We start from the raw sequence: 23256 nt of genomic DNA, 5'->3' as shown, positions 1-23256 counted from the left end.
TCAGAGGCTAGAGGATGGGTACAGTTGTAAACTCCCAGGGTGGTCCTTTGAAGCTCTTTGTGTTGGGCCTGAGGTGAATAGCAAACAGCTCCATAGACCTTCTGGGGAAAAGGTCAATCCACACAGCATGCTGACAACTTTCTCCAAAAACTTTCGTCTTCTGGGTGCATGGGTGGCTCAGTTGGTTAAGCGTCCAACTCTTGGTTTCTGCTCAGGTCATGATGTTAGGGTCATGAGATCAAGCCCTCCATTGGGCTCCCCCCCTCAGTGGGGAGTCTGCTTCCTCTCTCCCTTATCCCCCACCCCATGCTCGTGCATGTATGTTCTGTTTCTTTCCCACCCTAAAATAAAATAAATCTTAAAAAAAAAAACAACTTTCCTCTTCAATAATCTCTAACTCATTTATACCTTCAACATGGATAGATAGATGGTTGTAAAAGTTATGTCACTCTTTCTGGTGCCCTTCCTTTGAAAACTTTGCATTATAGTGTTGTATTTCACTTCAGAATGTGGTTTCTAGTGTGTGCTGCATGAGTTGAAACTTGTACTTTAACTCCTATAAAAGGAAAGAGGAAAGGATCATTTTGGGGATGCCCTAAGTTGGGGATGCCCTGACTTCTCAGACCATCACCCTCAAGTTGTTGTTGCTGCCAAGGAGAAAATGGTTTGTTCATGCATGAGAGTCAATGGTTTGACCCTCATGAGTGCCCAAATCATAAAGTAAAGCTTTCAGTGTGAGCGAGTGTTTTTTCAGATGTTCATATTTAATTATTTCCTCATAGGCAGCTTTTGTTTTTTAAAGTGACTGACTTACATTATTCGTGACTTACATTATCAATCTTGGGGCTGACTTATGTTATTGTTTTGGGAGCTAAAATGTGTTTAAAAATGGTGTTCAGATGAAGTTGGAGAACTGTTAACTTTTACCAGTTGTAATCCGATCCTAAACTCCCACTTGTATTTAAATAAACTTGTCTTGAGACAAATTAAATATGTTATGTATTGTGTTTAAATTTTTTAAATTATTATTATTGTTATCATATTTGCATTTCAGGCATAACATTTTCTAATGTGAAAGCTCACATGTGGCTGCATGTGTACAAGAAGATGCAGCTCTGAACTCAGGCCCAAAATGTCTGCGACTGCCTTGTGGTAGTTCTGGAGGTAGGTATCTAAGTACACGACGAATATGGACTTGGACTTGAAATGTCATGTAAGCCTCCTTTTTTGGTGTTTTTGTAGATACTAGGTACTATTGTGAAAATTACATGGACCTCTGAAAAATTGCTGGGAATTTGAAAATTGGGTATGTTAGGTATATTTGTCTAATAACTCTTAATATCAATTTGGTTACTTTTTTCAAGTATGCTTGATTGGCATGGTGGAGTTAGGATAGTGAAACCTTGAGATAATGACTAAATGCCCATCTATGCATCCATCCATCCAAGGGGGGGCTTCTAAAATATTAGAATTTTGTACTACAATTGCCCATGGTTAAAAATAAATCATCGTCATAATAAAACATTGGCGCTAATCTGAATTTTTTTTTTTTTTTTAAAAAGCAAAGTCTGTATTTTGGTTCCTAATTGTGAAAAATGAGAGGACTATTTTATTTTTTACTCTTGAAATACTTTCTATTTGATGACTTTTTAAATAAGTTTATGGGAACAATATTGGTAAGGCCAGGTGCCTTATACCTTAGTGTTCTTTTCTTTCCTCCTCCTCTCATTTTGTCTTCCCTGTTCTCCTTGTCTCTTTCTTTCTTTTTCTTTCCAGATAGCTGGGGATGTGCTCAGAGGAGATGATGATACTTGGGAAGATGACCTGAACCTGTCAACTTTGACCCAGTTAAAGGAAAGAAAGAAAGAGACTTCTAAATTTTGTGCAACACTGTAATTTAAACAGGATTTAGTGTGGCAACAGGCTGCATGGTGTATCAAAGTGGATGCAAAGATGGTAAACTGGAAGGAGGTCTGGAAAGGAGGGAAATGAACAATGAGCTCTACTTTAGACAAAGCAAAGAGTGTGTGTGTGTGTGTGTGTTATCAAGGTTTAAAAAGGCTTTATTAAGTTTGAGACATCAAGGGGCACCTGGCTGGCTCCATCAGAAGAGCTTGCAACTCTTGATCTTGGGTTCAAGCCCCACCTTGGGCGTAGAGCTTATTTAAAAAAGTAACGTAAAAATAAATTGGAAGCAAAAAAAAAAAAAAATGGAAGCATCAAGATGAACTTGAACTTTAAAAAGCTCCCTTCTAAAGCTGAAAGAGTCTAGACTGCCCCTGGTATATCACTCTCTCTAAAGCTAGTTCTGTGGAATATCTAATGTTCTGTTACTCTTCCAATAAAAGAAGGTGGGAGGGTAACTGGTACCAAATCTGGAGCAAATATCCAAATGAGCTTAGAACCGGAAGGAATAGCTAAGAAATGTTTGCAAAAGAAGAGGAATTCTGGAGGTTCCTAGTAGGTGTGAAAATGTATTACAAAGTTCCAGTATTTGCCCGTGTGGTTCGCCAGCAGGAATAGCAGGCATACCCCAAGAAGGGCTAGGCGCCGTGGGGACGATGCCACCTTAGGGTATATTGTGTGAACGAGGACGTCTTCCCTTCCACTGTGGAAGGGGAATCTAGGTATTTACGGAAAAGCTGGGTTTAAAACCTCATCTTGCATACCATATCAAAATAGATTTAAAAAATGAAATGTAAAGGAAGAGAACACACAGGTGAGTTTAGCTCATTTTTTTTCTAAGTATAGGACTTCCTAGGCTTAAAAAGGCATCGGATAAATCACAAAGGAAAACTGTGTATATTTGACTGCAGAAAATTAAATACGTTTGTGTCATGAAATATTATAAACCAAATCCAGTGGAAACTGATGAATCGGGAGGCATTTTTACAACACACATGGTTGACAGCTTTATAGCAACAAAAATAAAATTGCGGTAATGCAGTCAGAAACTCATATTATCCCAGTAGCAAAAGGACAAATATGACAAATAACTAACAAAAGAAAAAATTACAGATGTCCCACAAACATGTGATAATTCACCCTTGATGTTAATAAAAAAAAGGGAAAATAAAAATACACTAATTTTTTGGCCTATAAGATAGACAAAAGTTTCAAGTGACAACACTTTTTCATGAGGATACAGCAGGTGAGCATTCTCAGCAACTGCTGATGGGCTCGTAATCGTTTTGGAAATGCATCAAGAACTTAGGTGATAATTACGTCTTTCACCTAGTAATACCCACTTCTGGATTCTATCTAGCTGATGAGAACATCAGAGCATTTGAATATTTATATGCAAGAATTTCATTGCACTGTTCATGTGGCAAAAAAAACTGAATCCTCTTAAATGTTCAATACTGAGAGACTAGAAAAAGAAATTATGGTTGTTTATGTACTACAGAAACTACTAAGGCAGGAAAGATATCCAGCGAACCATTGAATATGGATGATTTTTAAGGATGAGGGTGGAATCAAGGTTTTTTTGGAAGCTGTATCTTTTTTTTTTTTTTTTTGCTTTTGTAATTTGCTTTACCCCTCCAAATTAGCATGCATTACTTAGAAAATTCAGAAAAAGGTGAAGATGACACGTGAAAAGTGATATATCCCTTTGATAGAAATGCAGAACTGGTCATGATAAAATGTCAGATGGGAAAAAAACCAGAGTATAAAACATAAATGCAATAAGATTATGATTTTGGTAAAATATAGTTAGTGCAAAGACTAGAGAGAGATACTAAAATATTAGCTATGGTTATCTCTTTGGGTTTTTAAGATTTTCTTTTAAAATATATTTTCCTATTTTCCAGATTATGTGTGATGGGCATAAATATTTTATTAGTTGTGCAAAAAGAGAAAGAATGGTCCTCTTACAGTTGGATTGGGTTTTCAATACTCTGGGCATTTCTGATGTTACTTTTATCAGGTCTCTTTCACTTTTGGTGATAATAAAAAAATTGTTTCTCAAATAATAATGTCTCACCTCTATAGGGAACAAGTAATATGATGGAACTGCAGTCTGAAGTTTTTGGGTTTGCAAACCGTGAACTCTGCAAGGAGATGTAAATACTACTCTGGGTTGCATTCTTTTCCCACCCTATTCTTGGAGTGAGCCCTACAGTAAAAGGAGTAAAAAAGGATAGGCCATGCAGATTCCTGACATTCTTTCCTAACCAGAATGATTTTTAACTCCTAATGTGATTTTTTCCCCTCAAAATAGATACCAGCTCTCTTCTTTCATTTATTCTTTGATACCTTCCAGACTTTTTTAAATTGGTGCTCTCTCCTGATTTCTTTTAAAAAAGTGCTTCTGTGACTTGTAAATAAATCTGTTCACCTGGAGAATATTGATTTATGTGACAGCTCATAACATGAAATTTTCCCCTTTTGACTCTTTGTAAAAAAAAAACAAAACCTGAATATTAAAAAAGAAAAACTGATGGGGCCTAAATGGGCTTATGAGCATATTAAACATTCATAAAGCTCTTTGAAACTTACAGGCCTACATTATCATTTATGATTGATACTGTCCTATTACTAAAACATACTTTGCCATCCACTGAAATATAGTCTATTTTGGTCATTCCGTATTCTCTGAATGACTAAACATAGAACAAATCCCTTTGAGACTTGTACTATATTTTAACTCCACAGTGATTACCTTAGATGGGAATGAAAGACTCAGTCTTGATCTTCAGGAATCAGGGTAACTCTGTAATAGCAGGGTTAATGGCCTCTGGGGCATTCCCAGTGTAAATAGAACGTTCGGGGGGATCAGTGGTACTTATGTTGTATAGTGTTTACTGGAGTGACTTTGAAAGATTGTAAGGCCAATTTCAACAATTTCAAGTAAACACGAAGTTGCATTGTTTTCTTATGGAGTGAGTAGACCTAGTAATGATGTTACTACATTTCGGTTGTTTTTATCACTACTGGATCCTATGAGAATGCCTAAGTGATATTTGGTATCCAGACTAGTACCTGACTAGCAAGGGTAGGGTGAAAAAATCCTTTTATTTGATTTTTCTCTGCATTTTAGTTTGTTGGTACTGACAACTGTAGCAATTAAAAAAAAAGGTTATGAAGAAGAATGAGGGGTTTTATGGAGCATGTGTGTTCGTGTGTGGTGTCTGTAGGGTGTGTGTGAATGTGTGTGCACGCACGTGTGTTTCCCTCTTCCTGGCCTTGCTGGATCTGGTTAGGGGGATTTAGTCACCTCAAACGGTTCTGAATGTTTGGTGAATTAGCAGAGAACAGGAGCAAAGTAATAACAGCTCTCTTTCATTTTTATCTCCTCTATTCCCATCGTGGGTCTTGTTTTCCCACCTGAAATAATGAAGGCTGTGATAGAAAACAATAAGGAAAGACATCTTATTAGAGAATATGCAAATTAGTCTCTTGGTAATATACCCTCTTTGAAAGCATACCAGGAAAATAATTCTCTGTATGTGATTGTTAGAAAAGAATGGATCATATCTTCCATTATGAGTTGTTCAGATAGGGAAGTTGTTGAGATAGGGAAGGAAACCAGTTATTTATTATTCTAGGCACACCACCGAGTTTCTCTCTCTCTGTCTCTCTTTCTCTCTCCGTATATATCAATTAATTATTGATTAAATGCAGACAGTTACCTTGCTAGCAAATATTACCCTTGTTTCATAGATGAAGAAAGTATTAGAAGCAGGATTCATATTGCCTCGTTTATTCTAAGAACTCTATGTTCCTTGAACAGCATCAAGGTGTCTTTGTAGGAGTAACTGGGCTGACAATCAACTGTAAGTTTTATTTGTGAGTCTTTGAAGTTGTCTCCCTTTTGTGAAGCAGAATTAACCTTTTTGTCTAGCCTTTACAAAACACACTGTCAGAGCAGTTCATGTTACCTTCTTTGAGCTCAAAAGTTACCTTCATTCCTCAGGCCAACCTGTTCTCGGGAAGCAATGTATTCTAGCAACCAGGGCTGCCCTAGTTTGGACCCTCAGCTTTCCCTCCGGGAGTAGAGGCCCAGCAGGCATGGGACAGCTCAATCTGCCAAGTATCTTCTGTACTAAGTTATGGTATAGCCAGCACTAGAAAGACCTTTGGAGGACCCCTGAGTAACAATTCCCCGTTCTCCATCTGGTTGTGGGCTGGGGCAAGTTACCTCAACTTTCTGAATCTCAGGGTCTTCACCTGTCAAACTAAGACTGGGTGAAATCAGTGTCGCCTGGGGTCACTTAGAGGCAGCTACAGGGGTGGGTGAGGGCAGGGGAGATGATCTGGTGTTCTTCTGGGCCCCCTACTATCCATGCTTCAGCAACAGAACATCTGTGTGCACACACGCACACACTCTACCTCACCCTCTGCCCTGATTCTCGATGAGATTTTGTTTGAAGAAAAGGTTCTATATCTAAAAATAGTTGGAAAAACACTGGGAAATAGTCCTTAAGATTTCTTTGAGCTCTAAATTTCCATGGGTGTAGGAGAGCCGTTTTAAAGATAGACAATCCCACTATCTTTAATTTAACTAAAATCTAATCTTTAAAATTTACTGCCAAGCATTTTTAAATTAGAAATTTCAGAAAAAAATCTGAAAGAGAAAAATCAAAGTCAAAATCTGTGACTGAGTACTTTGAGAGGGCAAGCTGTAAGGCAAACTGCATGGTTTCTATGCTTTTCCGCAGAAAAATCTTTATTCTTCTGAGGTAAGTGTAAGATAATATTTACAATCAGAAGTCACTAGAATATACTTCACAAAAGAGAAGTACCATTCCTTCAAGACATCGTGAAGTTCATCATTTTCCATCTGTTCTTTTTCTCTTGGAAGCTTGTTATGCCATTAATAGAACACACCTGCTGTTTTCCTGTGTCTTTTCTTTTGTGACAGTCTGTGAACAAGGTGACCGGACACCAGAGGAAAAACAGAAGTGTTGGGCTACAAGGTTTGCTTTTGTGGGAGTTCCTTTTACTCTAAATCTTTGGGGCACTTATTTAAAATCAGTGTTCCAAGTACAATAATTAAGCACTTACTGCACACTTCAACACTGTTCATTTATTGATGGGCTACCCATTAAGGTCATGGCTTCAAGAGGCTGACTTTCAAGCAGCTCTGTCCAATAGAACATTCTCTGATGATGGAAATGTCCTCTCTTTGCTGAGCAGTACTGTAGCCACCAGCCACTTGAAACGTGCCTAGCATGACTAATGAACTGAGTTTTTAGTGGTAAGTAAGCTAATTTAGATCGGCAAATGTGGCTGGTGGTGACCCTATTGGACAGTGTAGCTCTGGAGAATCAATAGAATTGGTAAAATCATCTTACGTTCAGGGGATGAAGGCATTGAGTTGTTCTTTGTTATTGGCACTTGAATGGCTTAGGTTACAGATTTTTACATCTAAAACCATTTTAAATTAAACATTTCTTCAGTGCTTGGCACATAAAGGAGTCAATGAGTGATGGGATGGTTTTAATAGGTTTCCCCTTGCTCCACCCCTAGTCACAGCAACTCAGGCATCCGGTGCATCCTGGGTGAGGTCCCTCACAAGTTTCCCGTAAGATTGCCAGACCCGTAGACTCACCTTTCAAGCTACCCTGGTCCCTGTGGGAGTTCTGAGTGAGGTGCTGTCTATGCATGCTGCTGTCTTTTTTCTTACTGCCAGTGCTTCTACGCTCAGCAGCCCCTCAGTCATGCCTCTGGCTTGCAGACGTCCAGCCTTTCTGCTCCCAGCCCAGGCTACTCCTGGACACCTCCCACAAACTCCCCTAGGGCCCCTAGAGGTCTATGGCTATAAGCCCCACTCTGTAGCATGCTGACCTGACCTCATTTAGGGCCCGGTGTTCATTATGGCTCCTAACACCAGCATCACCAACCTGGAGCATGAGCAATGCCAGGGGTCAGAATCATGCCATTGGACACAGTTGAAGGGACTGAGAATGCATCACTTAGAGAATGTCATTAGATGGATACTGTTTATTAAACATGCTTTTATGTTGTGCCAGGCATGGGGCTAAGTGCTTTAAATTCTCACTTAATCCTTGTAGCAACCACATGTCCTATTTTGACACATTTTAGATGTGTGCGTAGGCTCAGAGAGGGTAAGTGACTTTCCCAAAGTCACACGGCTAGGAGGCTGCAGATACACCATTCCTGTTTACGCTCTCTGGCTCTCAGGCTCACAGTTTTAACCACAATGAAATTCCTTATTCAAGAGGGACAGTTCTTCCAAATCAGTGCAGAGGGCAAATCTAAAAGGAACTGGACTTTGGGGGACTGTAGAGAAGGATTTTCTACTAATTCAAGCTCTGCACCACAAACACCTGGCCCTGTGAAGCACGCTGTGCGCCGGAGCAGCTCATAGCTGAGGCCTCATGCCGGTGCATCAGGACGGTGGTGAAAGGCCTTCTTGGATAAGTGGGAGCTCACAAGTGATAGATGAACTCTCAGGGCCTTTCTGATTCAAATTTCTTCTGAATATAATTTCCTCTCTTGAGGACATATACTGCCAATTTATTCCCATATGACTACTTTTTTATTTTCCATGCAATTCATAAAGACCCTTCTTTTTCTGTGTGAAACCAGGATGTAATTTATTCATCACTCAAATTTGCATAAACAGGGTGTTCTCTCCCTTCAGCAAGCCTGTATAAGAATCCACATCACGTTTCACTGGGGAATAAAGAATGGCCTGGATCATGGAAACTAAAAGGTGATTGCCAAAAGTATTTTAAACATTTGGCAGACTTTGTTTAGTTCTGTTAGATATTAATGATCAGTGACATGACAGCCAGGAGAGGAAGAATACAATATCATTAGATTTCAAGTTATACAATGAGCTCTTAAATCATTGAGATATGCTTTTATTATTCTAATATACCTTTAGTGTTACATTGTGCTCCGTAATTATTTCTGATATGTGTTGTATGTGCCAGGTGTTAACTAGCATTTTGGGTTTCTTCGCAAGTGCATTTTCTGTGTTTTGAGGGAAAATACACTGAATATCCTAAAAATATTTGTATTTTCGAAAAGAGTGTTGAGGGTCTGTGATTAGAATAAAACTCTGTTGGAAATGCCATCGAGGATAACTTTATGGGAAACTATAAGATTAGAAAGCTGTATTTTTCTTCTGTAAGAACATTGGGGATTCACTTTGGGAAAGAGTAATCAGTACATATCTTCACGTTCTCTGTATGTGCTCATCCTACCTAGGATGAGTAGTATCAACTACTGGCATTCCCAGCTCTGGCAACTTGTGCCAGGGTTTGCAAGCGAATGTACCTCATTCGAGGGGGCCTGACATCTATAGATGCTCCCATGGAGATGGTCATACATTATGATTATGGATTTTCATTCTTAAAATGATTATCACATGGGATAAGCCTTACAGAGGAAATACTAGGCAAAGAGATGATGTGTATAAGGCAAAAACTGGGCTGGGAAGAACTGAAAGGGTTTCGTGATAGGAACAGGTGGAATCTGTATTTCAGAACACTGGCAGGGCGTGGATCGGGGAATCAGACAAGTCGGGATTTCTAGAAGGAAGGTTGCACTAGGTGGGTCTAGAAGAAGGCTAGGATTTCTGGGCAACGTAAAGAACGTGAACAAGGAACATAAGCAGGGAAACTGAGGCATGAAGGAGGGGAATGCCGACCATTTCAGTTTGCAGCAGAGCTGAAGAATGGGAGGAAACAGAATTCACAAAGAAAAGTAAGTCTGGGGCTATATTGTGAAGACCCTTAAGTATCAGTGTGAACAGTTTGTAATCAGCCTGTGTGGGGATGGGGACCTATCTCCCTTCCTCTCAGGAGATTGGTATTTTCCATGAACTCTTCCACATATTTTTGGCCTGTCTCTCCCATACAGGGTAAGATCCTTGATCATATTTATTTTGATTTATAGTTAATGCTAAACAGAGTCTAGGTATGTTATACATATATATATATATATATATATTTATTGGTTGTTGACTGAATATAAATCACTGTGACTATATAGCCCCCTTTATATGTACTGATGTATTTATTGTACTAATATGTAATAAATACTAGAAAAGTTTGTTTCATGCATTATATATGTGATGTTAGTGTGTATGTGATTTCTAGAAATGGAGTTGGTTTAAGAGTACATTTGCTTAAAGCAAATTTTAGACAATTTCTTTCTTTTTTTTTTTTTAAAGATTTTATTTATTTATTTGACAGAGAGAGACACAGCGAGAGAGGGAACACAAGCAGGGGGCGTGGGAGAGGGAGAAGCAGACTCCCCGCTGAGCAGGGAACCTGATGTAGGGCTCCATCCCAGGACACTGGACTCATGACCTGAGCTGAAGGCAGATGCTGAACAATGAGCCACCCAGGTGCCCCTCGACAATTTCAAGTTGAGCAGGTAACTAACATCTGGCCAAATCAGGACTCACTTTTGCAGAAGGGAATTCAGCTATAGAATCTTAAGAGCTGTCGGGCCCTCAGCAATCATTTCTCCTGCTTCCTTCCCTTTTATTTGACAGAAGGGGAAACCAGACTCAGTGCAAAGTCACTGGCCATGCCAGGGCTAAGGTTCTGTTCTCCGTTATCTTTCTGCCACCCTTCTTATCTGAAGTAAGTGACCAATAAAAACAAAATATTTAGAGACCAATACACATTTACAAGGAAAAAATTTCATAGGAAACTGATGAAAAATGGATCCCTTCCATAATCCAGATAGGGTAGTCCTACTTTTGTTTATAGTATTACATTAGTACAGGTGGAAAGTTTCTAACAAACCAGTTATTAACTTACTACAAGTGGTCCTCTCCAATTTTTCCTAACACAAGTTAACGTGTGGTGGTAATGGGAACAACAGGACGCCGCACAATGAGATCATTTCCTCTCGTGCCTATGGTCATTTTTTACTTTGTGATCCAGCCTCTAACAAACTTGGTCACTGGAGCATCTTGGAGAAGCAAGGCCCTAGCACTTGGAGGGGCCTAAGTACTTCTACATTATAGTAACAGTAGATCCTGTGTTGGGGCTATTTTCCAAGCTAAAATACAGTGAAGCCCACTAGCAATGACAGCAGGCGACCCCGAACTGGCCGGCACGGGGGCTCGGCTGCACGGGCGCCGGTTTCTGTGCTTGTAACTCCGGGACCTGCTCGCAGAGAAGGCTGACTTATCTCGGTCACCCCAGCACAGACACAACACCTGGCACGTGGTACGTTACTAACGCTAGTAAGGTTTGGACACTTAAGGCTCCAAGTGACGGAAAAGCAGTATGTCTGGGAAACGACTTTTTCTGGCGTCTAACCCGTGTGAATTCACTTTGGGGCAAAGGTAGATTTCGTCTCCTTAGCTTCGGACTCCAAGGTCCCTGAATGCACTCTAGAAGGTAGATGGAGCGTAAATCGGGCTGCTATTCACTTGGGAGGCCGTATTGTTTTGTGCCCATTGTCCCCCCGCTGACCCCTGCCAGTCCCCGGGGGCCTCGCGCTGCTAGCAGCTCTCGGAGCCTGAGCGGCCGGCGAGGGGGAACCGAAAAGCGGCGGAACCAGAGGCGAGGGAGCAGGGCGGGCGGAGGAAGGACGAGAAGGGAACCGGCAGGCCTAGCTCCGAGGAGGCGGCGGTGGCGGCGGCGGCGTGGGCATGAAGGCCCTGCGCGTCCTGGAGCTGTACAGCGGCATTGGAGGCATGCACCAGGCGCTGAGAGGTGAGAGAGCACACCCCATCTCTCTCTCCATTCGCACCGAGGGGCTGGTCCCAGCTTGGGCTCGGGGGAGGGGCGAAGCGGCGAGGCGCCGGGGGCGGAAACAGGAGCGCAGGATGTGTGTGTTGGGGGCGGGGGGGGGGGGGGGCGCTCGGTTGTCGTGGAAACCGCCCTAGCGCGCAGCGCGTCCCCGCCCGCCCGGCCGCTCCGGGCGGAGTCTCCCTTCCTCCAGCCCCGAGGCTTGTCCGAAGGGCGGACGCGGAGTCTGTGTGGACTCAGTTTGAGTCCTGATCCGCCAGGCGAGGCTGGAAAGTCGAACTAAGATGGTACCGGCGAAGGGGGATGGGCGAGCCCCTGGCGGGGGCCGGTCCCCAGTTCCAAGTGTGGCTGCCACCTAGAGGCGTGGACACCTGTTTCTTTACCCTCGAGGAAGTCGCGGCGAGGAGGGGAGGTTGCTGGGGGGCTTGGCCGGTGAGGATTGGATCTTCACAGGGATAGTTGCAGGGCAAGGTAGAAGAAGTTAGGGAAGCCTATAAATGAGCTGTGGAGAGAAAACATTGAGGAAAAACCTGTTCCTTTCTTTTTTTTTTTTTTTTTTTTAAGATTTTATTTGTTTATTTGAGAGAGAGAATGAGAGACAGAGAGCATGAGAGGGAGGAGGGTCAGAGGGAGAAGCAGACTCCCTGCCGAGCAGGGAGCCTGATGCGGGACTCGATCCCGGGACTCCAGGATCATGACCTGAGCCGAAGGCAGTCGCCTAACCAACTGAGCCACCCAGGCGCCCAAACCTGTTCCTTTCTGATCATTGAAAAGAAACAGCGTGTCTTGTCTAGATACATTTAGGCGCCAGAAGAGCTGAGATGAAACTTAGTTGTGACCTTGGGCTAGTTCCTTAACATCTTTGAACCCGTTTCCTGGTTTTAAAATGGGAAAAGTAGATTTTTCAGAGGAGGATTATTATGAGGATCAAAGATAAGGCGGGTAAAATGTTTAATAGTGCCTCGTACATTGTAGCCACTCAAAACATTATGAATTATGACTATTACTATTTTATGTACCTCTTTCATTTTGAGGTGATAAGCTGGAACTGAAAGGTTTATTTTCGGTGATGGTTCTCTCAAAAATATTTCTTGAACTCCTCTTCTGTTCCAGGTACTGTCTAGGTGCTGGAGATACAGAGTTACAAATAGACTTCGAACATGCGTGTTTATACTTAAATTACTATGACAACCACAACACTGAAACTTGCCTGCTTCCTTTTTTTAGTACCAAGGGCAACAAAAAACGAGTAGTGTAAGATACAAATAATATATAATGAATTGAACATAAATTTTCTGAGCATATGTATTCAGTTTTGATTGTAGACTAGGGTAGTGATTATTATAGTTTTATTACCAATTATTTGCTGGCTCTCTACATTCAGTTCTCTTATCAAAACTTAACCAGCAAGAAAACAAAAGAAAATTCTAGGGGCGCCTGCCTGGCTGGCTCAGTCGGAAGAGCAAGGGACTCTTGATTTCAGGGTCATGGGTTCCAGCCCCATGTTGGGTGTAGAGATTACTTAAATAAATAAATTAAAATTAAAAAAAAAAATTCTAGTACTCTTTGTTCTTTGTTAATTTTGTAAGATTTTATAATGTCAGCATATTTTCCCTTATCTTGAAACCCCTTAATGAACATGATTTTAAAGTTTGCTTAGTACTTTATCATAAGCTATAATTCAACCACTCCTTAAGGGGGTTGAACATTAGATTATACCCCAATTTTTTGCAAGTATAAATGTGCTACAATTACAGCCTTGAACATAAATCCTAATTTTCTCTTTAACTGGTGTTTTCTAAAAGTTGAGTTAATTCATTTAACAATCTGAGACTATGTGCTATTATTAAGTAAAAAATTAGGATAATTTTTTAAGACTTGATAGATAATACAGCAGATTGCTTTTCAGAGGTTTATGAGTACCTCCCTCAACTGCGTATTCATCAGGATTTGTATTAGCCATTTTTAACCTTTGCTGATTTGATTGGGGTAATTGTGTAATTTTAACTTGCATTTTTTTGGTTAATGAAACAGTTAAGTATCTTCTCTCCTATCAGCCAATGCAACCTGAATTTGTGCACATATATTTCTGTTGCCACTGCTACATCCTGAATCTGAACTTTATTAAAATAGTTTCCCAATTACTCCCCTGTTTCTACTTTGCTTTCCTGCTCCACCCTTTCTCCACATAGGAAGAGAATGATCTTTTGCACAGTAAACTGGATCATGTCACTCACTTCCCTGCCTAAGTGACTTCTCTTTGACGTTCGAGTCACAGTCCCATCTTCTTACTCTGCCTGGGAGATCTGGCCTCTGCTGCCTTCCCTTCCCTTCTTTTTTGTTCCTGTACAGCTTCTAGCACAGTACCGCACTTGTGACAGGCAGTCTGTAGATGACTGCTGATTGGTAATCATTCTACCATTATGTTGATAAAAGCATAGTTTGCTCAGCTCCAATTTTTGTATAATACAAAACTCTCAGTTGCAAACCAATAATCTATTCTCTAGCAAACCTAAGCAGGAAAAAAAAAAAAAATATATATATATATAGAAAAGGACTTTTGGAAGCTCATAGAATCTATAGGACACCCAACAAACAGGTTGGGGTGAACAGGAACACTGCTCAAACCACACTCTTGCCCCTGCCCCCACAAAGCTTCATACTGACTTCACAGCTTTCACCAGTGATGCTGAGGGCCAGGTGTGAGAAGTGCCATCGCTGTTTTCCTCTGAAGGGTGGATGCTTCTCCCATCTCTGTCGCGAAAATGATGGGTTTTTCATTTGCTACCTCATGTTGCTACTTCTGAATGAAAGTAGTATATGGATGCAGTTAATTGGTGGACTTTGGATCCCACTACCAGCAAAGGAAGCTGGGAAAGTGAGTTCTGGCTCCTCTTTTGGAAAGAAGGGACTCAAAATATGGCAAAATTTTCAAATATAGAAAACACGGGCAAAGATTCTAAATGGCCACAAGTATAACGAATACCTTTCACATTATTTAATACATGTTCCCTGGTATAGGAAGCACTTACTACTTCTTTGATACTATTTATGCCTGCACAGTCTATGAAGTCTTGGCTAATGAGAATCTTCCAGGTGAAAATATCTCCTTTCAGAAAGTAGTAGAAGTAGTTTCATGAGTTATATATTGGTGGGGCCTGCAAGGCACCTGCAGATTTAATGGGTAGCGAATAAGATTTTGTTTTTCTCATAAAGTATAATATCACAGAAAGACTAAAATGTGATGTAAGGTAGTGAATAAAGAAAGCTCTAGCTGATTATTATCATATATATGGTCAACTATTGAGACTTCCTTGAAAGTAAAAAGGCCTGCCCTACCAAATAATTTCTAAAGGTCTTTTAAGGTGTTGATTTTGAGTTTTAGTCACATAACAAATCATATTTAATAGGAATTACTCAGCCTTAATATTTTCTGTTAAAATGTCAAGCAATTTGTCACTCATTATTTTCTGAATTTCTTTTATCTTTATTTCTCAATGACTTATATGCCAACTTGAGACCCTACTGAACCACTTTGTAATTAGGTATGCTTATAACTGAATCAGGCAAGCATATTATGATTAAATATAGATCTGAATGTCACCTGGGGATGTTTTTGGAACATCAGTTGTAAGGAGCTAGAATTTGAACTGCTTAATTTTTTTTTTTTTAATTTTCTTTGGTATTGTAAAAATGTCCTCTTTATGCCTCTTTTCCCATAGTTATTCTTATATGACTTGTTGCCAGATTTAAAGTGAAGTGAGGTAAAAATTTGTCCCGTTTGAAAATATGTATCCTTTGTTCTCTGTTAGCCACAGGAGTTATTAGATTATTTTTTCCAAACTTGAAATACAAAGATGATATAAGTAGGATGAATTTTGTATATTCAGCAAAGGAGAGCGCTCACTTTCCATTGGATGATAGAATTACCTATCTTTTCTGTGATGGAAATGCTTACCTCACTGCAGAGTATTACTATTTTCCATAGATCAGATTACTTACCCTGTCCTAATGTCTAGGTGACCAGTTTAATTTGTATTATGACCTATGTATTGGGGCTTTTGGGGGCTCAATAAATAGTACCCCTCTTCATAATTCTGAACAAAGAGAGAAAGAAAACAGAAGAGTAAGGCAAATAGGAAATACAAATTTGTATGATTTTTATTACTAGTAAAGGCTGAGTTGGAGGATGTAGCTTACTGAGAGGACCTGATGGGTCAGCTAACATTCAACCAGACAATTAGGCAGCTACCTTTTAGGCACGGCTGGAGACGCAAGCAGAACGCATGTTGCCTGTGGGTAGTTTATTCCCAAGAGGAGGACTGGTGGAGCTGAGCAGGCATGCCCAGTTTATTTTTCACAAATTAGCCGATTAGAGAAGTCACTCTGCCTTCCACAGAAGATGTAAAAAGATAGGCTGTGTGAGGAGTTTAAATGAATAGAAACCACTCACTTGGAAAAAACATCAGTAGGGGGAACACATACACTCACATGCCAAATGCTTTTAGGAATCTTTCAGATGTCACCGTTTTTCGATTTTGCAAATGCTATCTCATTCTTTTCATATTTGATACTTAAACTGCCTCTGACAATCATTTGGTACTGCCGAATAATTTGAAATACGATGGTTTGTTTTCATAGTAGGTTGGTCTTAAATCATTGTTTGTAGTACTATGAGATAGTAACAGCAGACAGTGTTTATAGGACAGTTTCAGGGAGAGGTCATTTCATCTCCCAGTTAAGAGCACAGTTTTATTATCAGAAGGCCTTGGTACTTCCTAGCTTTGTGACCTTGGGCAAAAACTAAACTTCCTGTGCCTCAGTTTCCTTTTCTATAATAGTACTTACCTCGAAGGGGAAGTGTGAAAATTATAAATAAATAAAAATAAAGCATGTCAGTAGTGCTTGGAATGTGGTAAGTGCTCAGTAAATATGGGCAGCTATTATCAAAAATCTTAAAGTTATAGAAAGTTATTACATGTTGTTTAAAAATGGCTTTAGAAGAAACTGATAATTAAATATTCGAAGTTGTCAAAGAGCTTTCAGACTAGATTTGAATTATGCAGGAATAGATCAGTGAAGGAAAGAATTATTTATAACCACAGAAGATGATAGGGAATGAATATGTATGAAGAGGTAAAAGATAAGGGCAATGAAGAGAACAGAAAATTCTGTTTTGCCCTCATGATTCTCTAGAAAGCTTACTTATCCACGAGGGAATAAATTTCCTAACCTGGATCTACTTTGTGTTCATTTCCCTGGCCTCCTATTCAATGATTTTGGAATTACTCCGTCTATTTCTCTGAGTGATAAAATTAATACCATTATTTAGGAGTAAGGCAGAACTGGCAAATATTAGCTGTGTGAGTACTAGAAAGCTATTTGACTTTCTGAGCCCGGATACCCTATCTCTGAGACGGATACTGTAATAAACTTCTCATAGGGTGTTGTGAATGTTAACTGAAACAGTTGATGTATGAAATATAGTGTAGGTACTTGGTAAATCTTAGCTCCTTTTCTTTTTCTCCATGTTGTTTTGTAACTAGCTTTCCTCACTTAATTGTATGGGATGTCCTTATTGATAAAATTGGGATACTACTACTAACCTAACAGGCTTGGTAGGAGGATTTAATGAAACTGTATACATAGAGCTGGTGTAGTTCCTAGTATAGAGTATATAAGCAATACTACTGATGTTACTTAAGAAGTTGAACATTTTCATATATTTATTTGTATTTATTTTGTGATTTGTTCATGTTGTCATTGGTATATTCTTTTTTATAATTGGTGATTTGCTGTTCAGTTTTGTTATATTTTTTTCCATGCAGGATTTTGGAAGATGATAGAGTTTTTCAGATAGTTAAGAAGGGAAAGATTATACCAGGCAGAAAGGAACTTCCTGTACACACACAGACATGAAATAGCATGGTCTATACAAGCATGGAGACCTACAAGTATTAAAATATTATTGCAATATAAGTGCTACAAAGAAGTAGATGTTTATGAGGTACCAAATCATGAAATGCCATACAATCTGATAACGTGCTTGGATTTTTATCTCCTAGGTCTAGTTAGCAAATGAAAGTTAAAGAATCTATCAATTAGGTTCTAGAAATTGTACCCTGTGACCAATAGGTGGTAGTGGTGGGGAGTAGGGTATAGAGACATGGTGGACAGAAGATTATTGTTCCGAGATAATGAATTTAGGCAGAGCCAATGAATGGAGGAGGTGACTCAGGTTATATACAGGATCTAAAAATCAGCAAAACCTGGTAGTCATTTGGGTGTTAGTAACCTAGATTTCTGACGTGGGTCATTTATCCAATGGGATAGTCCTAAATCAAGGTAGGGGAGAAATAATAGGTTCCATTTTAGAGCCACAGAGTTTGAGTTGTCTGTATGACCTGTAGAATGCCAAATAGGCAGCTGCTTGTGTATTTTGGTCTGGGGGATCGATGGGATCAGAGATAAACTTTTGTTTCTATATATGTGCTGAGTGTAGAAAAGAGGACCAACAGTAGGGAATACTGAGGAACAGCGACATTGTGGGACTGGGTAGAGAAATAGTATTTACAGAGGGAAACTGAGCAGGAAAAATTAGAGAGCAAGGAGAACCAAAAGAACACTGTGCCATGAAGATAAAGGGAGGAGAGGATTTCAAGGAGTGATCTGATATTACAAACCAAGTGAACTAAGGACTAAAATGCATTCTTGAGTTAGTTGCCATTTCCTGGCTGGTATCCTACGTAATAGTCTTCTCAGGGGTATTAATAAGTTGGCCTTGATGGTCAAATAAGTTTCGGAAACTCTTTTTTTTTTTTTTTTTTTTTTGCTTTTTTTTTTTATTTTTTTTATTGTTATGTTAATCCCCATACATTACATCATTAGTTTTAGATATAGTGTTCCATGATTCATTGTTTGTGCATAACACCCAGTGCTCCATGCAGAACGTGCCCTCCTCAATACCCATCACCAGGCTAACCCATCCTCCCAACCCCCTCCCCTCTAGAACCCTCAGTTTGTTTTTCAGAGTCCATCGTCTCTCATGGTTCTTCTCCCCCTCCGATTTCCCCCCCTTCATTCTTCCCCTCCTGCTACATTCTTCTTCTTCTTTTTTTCTTTCTTAACATATATTGCATTATTTGTTTCAGAGGTACAGATCTGAGATTCAACAGTCTTGCACAATTCACAGCGCTTACCAGAACACATACCCTCCCCAGTGTCCATCACCCAGTCACCCCATCCCTCCCACCCCACCCCCCACTCCAGCAACCCTCAGTTTGTTTCCTGAGATTAAGAATTCCTCATATCAGTGAGGTCATATGATACATGTCTTTCTCTGTTTGACTTATTTTGCTCAGCATAATACCCTCCAGTTCCATCCACGTCGTTGCAAATGGCAAGATCTTATTCCTTTTGATGGCTGCATAATATTCCATTGTATATATATACCACATCTTCTTTATCCATTCATCTGTTGATGGACATCTTGGCTCTTTCCACAGTTTGGCTATTGTGGACATTGCTGCTATAAACATCGGGGTGCACGTAGCCTTTCGGGTCCCTACTTTTGTATCTTTGGGGTAAATACCCAGTAGTGCAATTGCTGGATCATATGGTAGCTCTATTTTCAACTTTTTGAGGAACCTCCATACTGTTTTCCAGAGTGGCTGCACCAGCTTGCATTCCCACCAACAGTGGAGGAGGGTTCCCCTTTCTCCGCATCCTCGCCAACATCTGTCATTTCCTGACTTGTTAATTTTAGCCATTCTGACTGGTGTGAGGTGGTATCTCATTGAGGTTTTGATTTGGATTTCCCTGATGCCGAGCGATATTGAACACTTTTTCATGTGTCTGTTGGCCATTTGGATGTCTTCTTTGGAAAAATGTCTGTTCATGTCTTCTGCCCATTTCTTGATTGGATTCTTTGTTCTTTTGGTGTTGAGTTTGATGAGTTCTTTATAGATTTTGGATACTAGCCCTTTATCTGATATGTCATTTGCAAATATCTTCTCCCATTCTGTCGGTTGTCTTTTGGTTTTGTTGACTGTTTCCTTTGCTTTGCAAAAGCTTTTTATCTTGATGAAGTCCCAATAGTTCATTTTTGCCCTTGCTTCCCTTGCCTTTGGCGATGTTTCTAGGAAGAAGTTGCTGCGGCTGAGGTCGAAGAGGTTGCTGCCTGTGTTCTCCTTTAGGATTTTGATGGACTCCTGTCTCACATTGAGGTCTTTCAACCATTTGGAGTCTATTTTTGTGTGTGGTGTAAGGAAATGGTCCAGTTTCATTCTTCTGCATGTGGCTGTCCAGTTTTCCCAACACCATTTGTTGAAGAGACTGTCTTTTTTCCATTGGACATTCTTTCCTGCTTTGTCAAAGATTAGTTGACCATAGAGTTGAGGGTCCATTTCTGGGCTCTCTATTCTGTTCCATTGATCTATGTGTCTGTTTTTGTGCCAGTACCATACTGTCTTGATGATGACAGCTTTGTAGTAGAGCTGGAAGTCTGGAATTGTGATGCCGCCAGCTTTGCTTTTCTTTTTCAACATTCCTCTGGCTATGCGGGGTCTTTTCTGGTTCCATACAAATTTTAGGATTATTTGTTCCATTTCTTTGAAGAAAGTGGATGGTATTTTGATGGGGATTGCATTGAATGTGTAGATTGCTCTAGGTAGGATTGACATCTTCACAATATTTGTTCTTCCAATCCATGAGCATGGAACGTTTTTCCATTTCTTTGTGTCTTCCTCAATTTCTTTCATGAGTATTTTATAGTTTTCTGAGTACAGATCCTTTGCCTCTTTGGTTAGATTTATTCCTAGGTATCTTATGGTTTTGGGTGCAATTGTAAATGGGATCGACTCCTTAATTTCTCTTTCTTCTGACTTGTTGTTGGTGTATAGGAATGCCACTGACTTCTGTGCATTGATTTTATATCCTGCCACTTGACTGAATTCCTGTATGAGTTCTAGCAGTTTTGGGGTGGAGTCTTTGGGATTTTCCACATAAAGTATCATATCATCTGCAAAGAGTGAGAGTTTGACTTCTTCTTTGCCGATTTGGATGCCTTTGATTTCTTTTTGTTGTCTGATTGCTGTGGCTAGGACTTCCAATACTATGTTGAATAGCAGTGGTGATAGTGGACATCCCTGCCGCGTTCCTGACCTTAGGGGGAAAGCTCTCAGTTTTTCCCCATTGAGAATGATATTCGCTGTAGGTTTTTCATAGATGGCTTTTATGATATTGAGGTATGTACCCTCTATCCCTATACTCTGAAGAGTTTTGATCAAGAAAGGATGCTGTACTTTGTCAAATGCTTTTTCTGCATCTATTGAGAGGATCATATGATTCTTGTTCTTTCTTTTGTTAATGTATTGTATCACGTTGGTTGATTTGCGGATGTTGAACCAACCTTGCAGCCCAGGGATAAATCCCACTTGGTCGTGGTGAATAATCCTTTTAATGTACTGTTGGATCCTATTGGCTAGTATTTTGGTGAGAATTTTTGCATCCATGTTCATCAGGGATATTGGTCTGTAATTCTCCTTTTTGATGGGGTCTTTGTCTGGTTTTGGGATCAAGGTAATGCTGGCCTCATAAAATGAGTTTGGAAGTTTTCCTTCCATTTCTATTTTTTGGAACAGTTTCAGAAGGATAGGTATTAATTCTTCTTGAAATGTTTGGTAGAATTCCCCTGGGAAGCCATCTGGCCCTGGGCTTTTGTGTTTTGGGAGATTTTTGATGACTGCTTCTATTTCCTTAGTGGTTATAGGTCTGTTCAGGTTTTCTATTTCTTCCTGGTTCAGTTTTGGTAGTTGATACATCTCTAGGAATGCATCCATTACTTCCAGGTTATCTAATTTGCTGGCATAGAGTTGCTCATAATATGTTCTTATAATTGTTTGTATTTCTTTGGTGTTGGTTGTGATTTCTCCTCTTTCATTCATGATTTTGTTGATTTGGGTCATTTCTCTTTTCTTTTTGATAAGTCTGGCCAGGGGCTTATCAATCTTGTTAATTCTTTCAAAGAACCAGCTCCTAGTTTCGTTGATCTGTTCTACTGTTCTTTTGGTTTCTATTTCATTGATTTCTGCTCTGATCTTTATTATTTCTCTTCTCCTGCTGGGTTTAGGCTTTATTTGCTGTTCTTTCTCCAGCTCCTTTAGGTGTAGGGTTAGGTTGTGTACTTGAGACCTTTCTTGTTTCTTGAGAAAGGCTTGTATTGCTATATACTTTCCTCTTAGGACTGCCTTTGCTGTATCCCAAAGATTTTGAATAGTTGTGTTTTCATTTTCATTGGTTTCCATGAATTTTTTTAATTCTTCTTTAATTTCCTGGTTGACCCATTCATTCTTCAGTAGGATGCTCTTTAGCCTCCATGTATTTGAGTTCTTTCTGACTTTCCTCTTGTGATTGAGTTCTAGTTTCAAAGCATTGTGGTCTGAAAATAGGCAGGGGATGATCCCAATCTTCTGGTACCGGTTGAGACCTGATTTATGACCTAGGATGTGATCTATTCTGGAGAATGTTCCATGGGCACTAGAGAAGAATGTGTATTCCGTTGCTTTGGGATGGAATGTTCTGAATATGTCTGTGAAGTCCATTTGGTCCAGTGTGTCATTTAAAGTCTTTATTTCCTTGTTGATCTTTTGCTTAGATGATCTGTCCATTTCAGTGAGGGGGGTGTTAAAGTCCCCCACTATTATTGTATTGTTGTCGATGTGTTTCTTTGCTTTTGTTATTAATTGTCTTATATAATTGGCTGCTCCCATGTTAGGGGCATAGATATTTACAATTGTTAGATCTTCTTGTTGGATAGACCCTTTAAGTATGATATAGTGTCCTTCCTCATCTCTTATTACAGTCTTTGGTTTAAAATCTAATTTGTCTGATATAAGGATTGCCACCCCAGCTTTCTTTTGGTGTCCATTAGCATGGTAAATGGTTTTCCACCCCCTCACTTTCAATCTGGGGGTGTCTTTGGGTCTAAAATGAGTCTCTTGCAGACAGCATATCGATGGGTCTTGTTTTTTAATCCAATCTGATAGCCTGTGTCTTTTGATTGGGGCATTTAGCCCATTTACATTCAGGGTAACTATTGAAAGATAGGAATTCAGTGCCATTGTACTGCCTGTAAAGTGACTGTTACTGTATATTGTTTGTGTTCCTTTCTGGTCTATGTTGCTTTTAGGCTCTCTCTTTGCTTAGAGGACCCCTTTCAAGATTTCTTGTAGGGCTGGTTTCGTGTTTGCAAATTCCTTTAGTTTTTGTTTGTCCTGGAAGCTTTTTATCTCTCCTTCAATTTTCAATGACAGCCTAGCTGGATATAGTATTCTTGGCTGCATATTTTTCTCATTTAGTGCTCTGAATATGTCCTGCCAGTCCTTTCTGGCCTGCCAGGTCTCTGTGGATAAGTCTGTTGCCAATCTAATGTTTCTACCATTGTAGGTTACATATCTCTTCTCCCGAGCTGCTTTCAGGATTTTCTCTTTGTCTCTGAGACTCGTAAGTTTTACTATTAGATGTCGGGGTGTTGACCTATTTTTATTGATTTTGAGAGGGGTTCTCT

General features: G+C 39.9%; 1 protein-coding gene across 7 annotated transcripts in view; it reads left to right on the top strand.

The window, feature by feature from the left end:
* Nucleotides 1–10899: 10899 nt before the first annotated feature.
* TRDMT1 (tRNA aspartic acid methyltransferase 1) overlaps nucleotides 10900–23256 on the top strand; it is an 80417-nt gene continuing 68060 nt past the window's right edge. For 5 of the 7 annotated variants that reach the window (XR_004301955.1, XM_032425574.1, XM_032425573.1 and 2 more), the window contains exon 1: nucleotides 11549–11654. Coding sequence is in view for 4 of the 7 variants with exons in the window: in XM_032425574.1 (XP_032281465.1) it covers nucleotides 11591–11654 (64 nt within the window). In the remaining 3 variants the exon portion in view is untranslated. Of the gene's footprint in view, nucleotides 11163–11548; nucleotides 11655–23256 lie in introns of those variants that run through there. The other 2 variants (XM_032425576.1, XM_032425575.1) reach the window with 2 other exon arrangements.

This window comes from Phoca vitulina, unplaced genomic scaffold (genome assembly GCF_004348235.1).
Source record: "Phoca vitulina isolate PV1807 unplaced genomic scaffold, GSC_HSeal_1.0 scaffold33, whole genome shotgun sequence".
NCBI lineage: Eukaryota > Metazoa > Chordata > Mammalia > Carnivora > Phocidae > Phoca > Phoca vitulina.
Note: the sequence above shows the minus strand (reverse complement) of the source record. Positions and strands in the feature narration are given on the sequence as shown.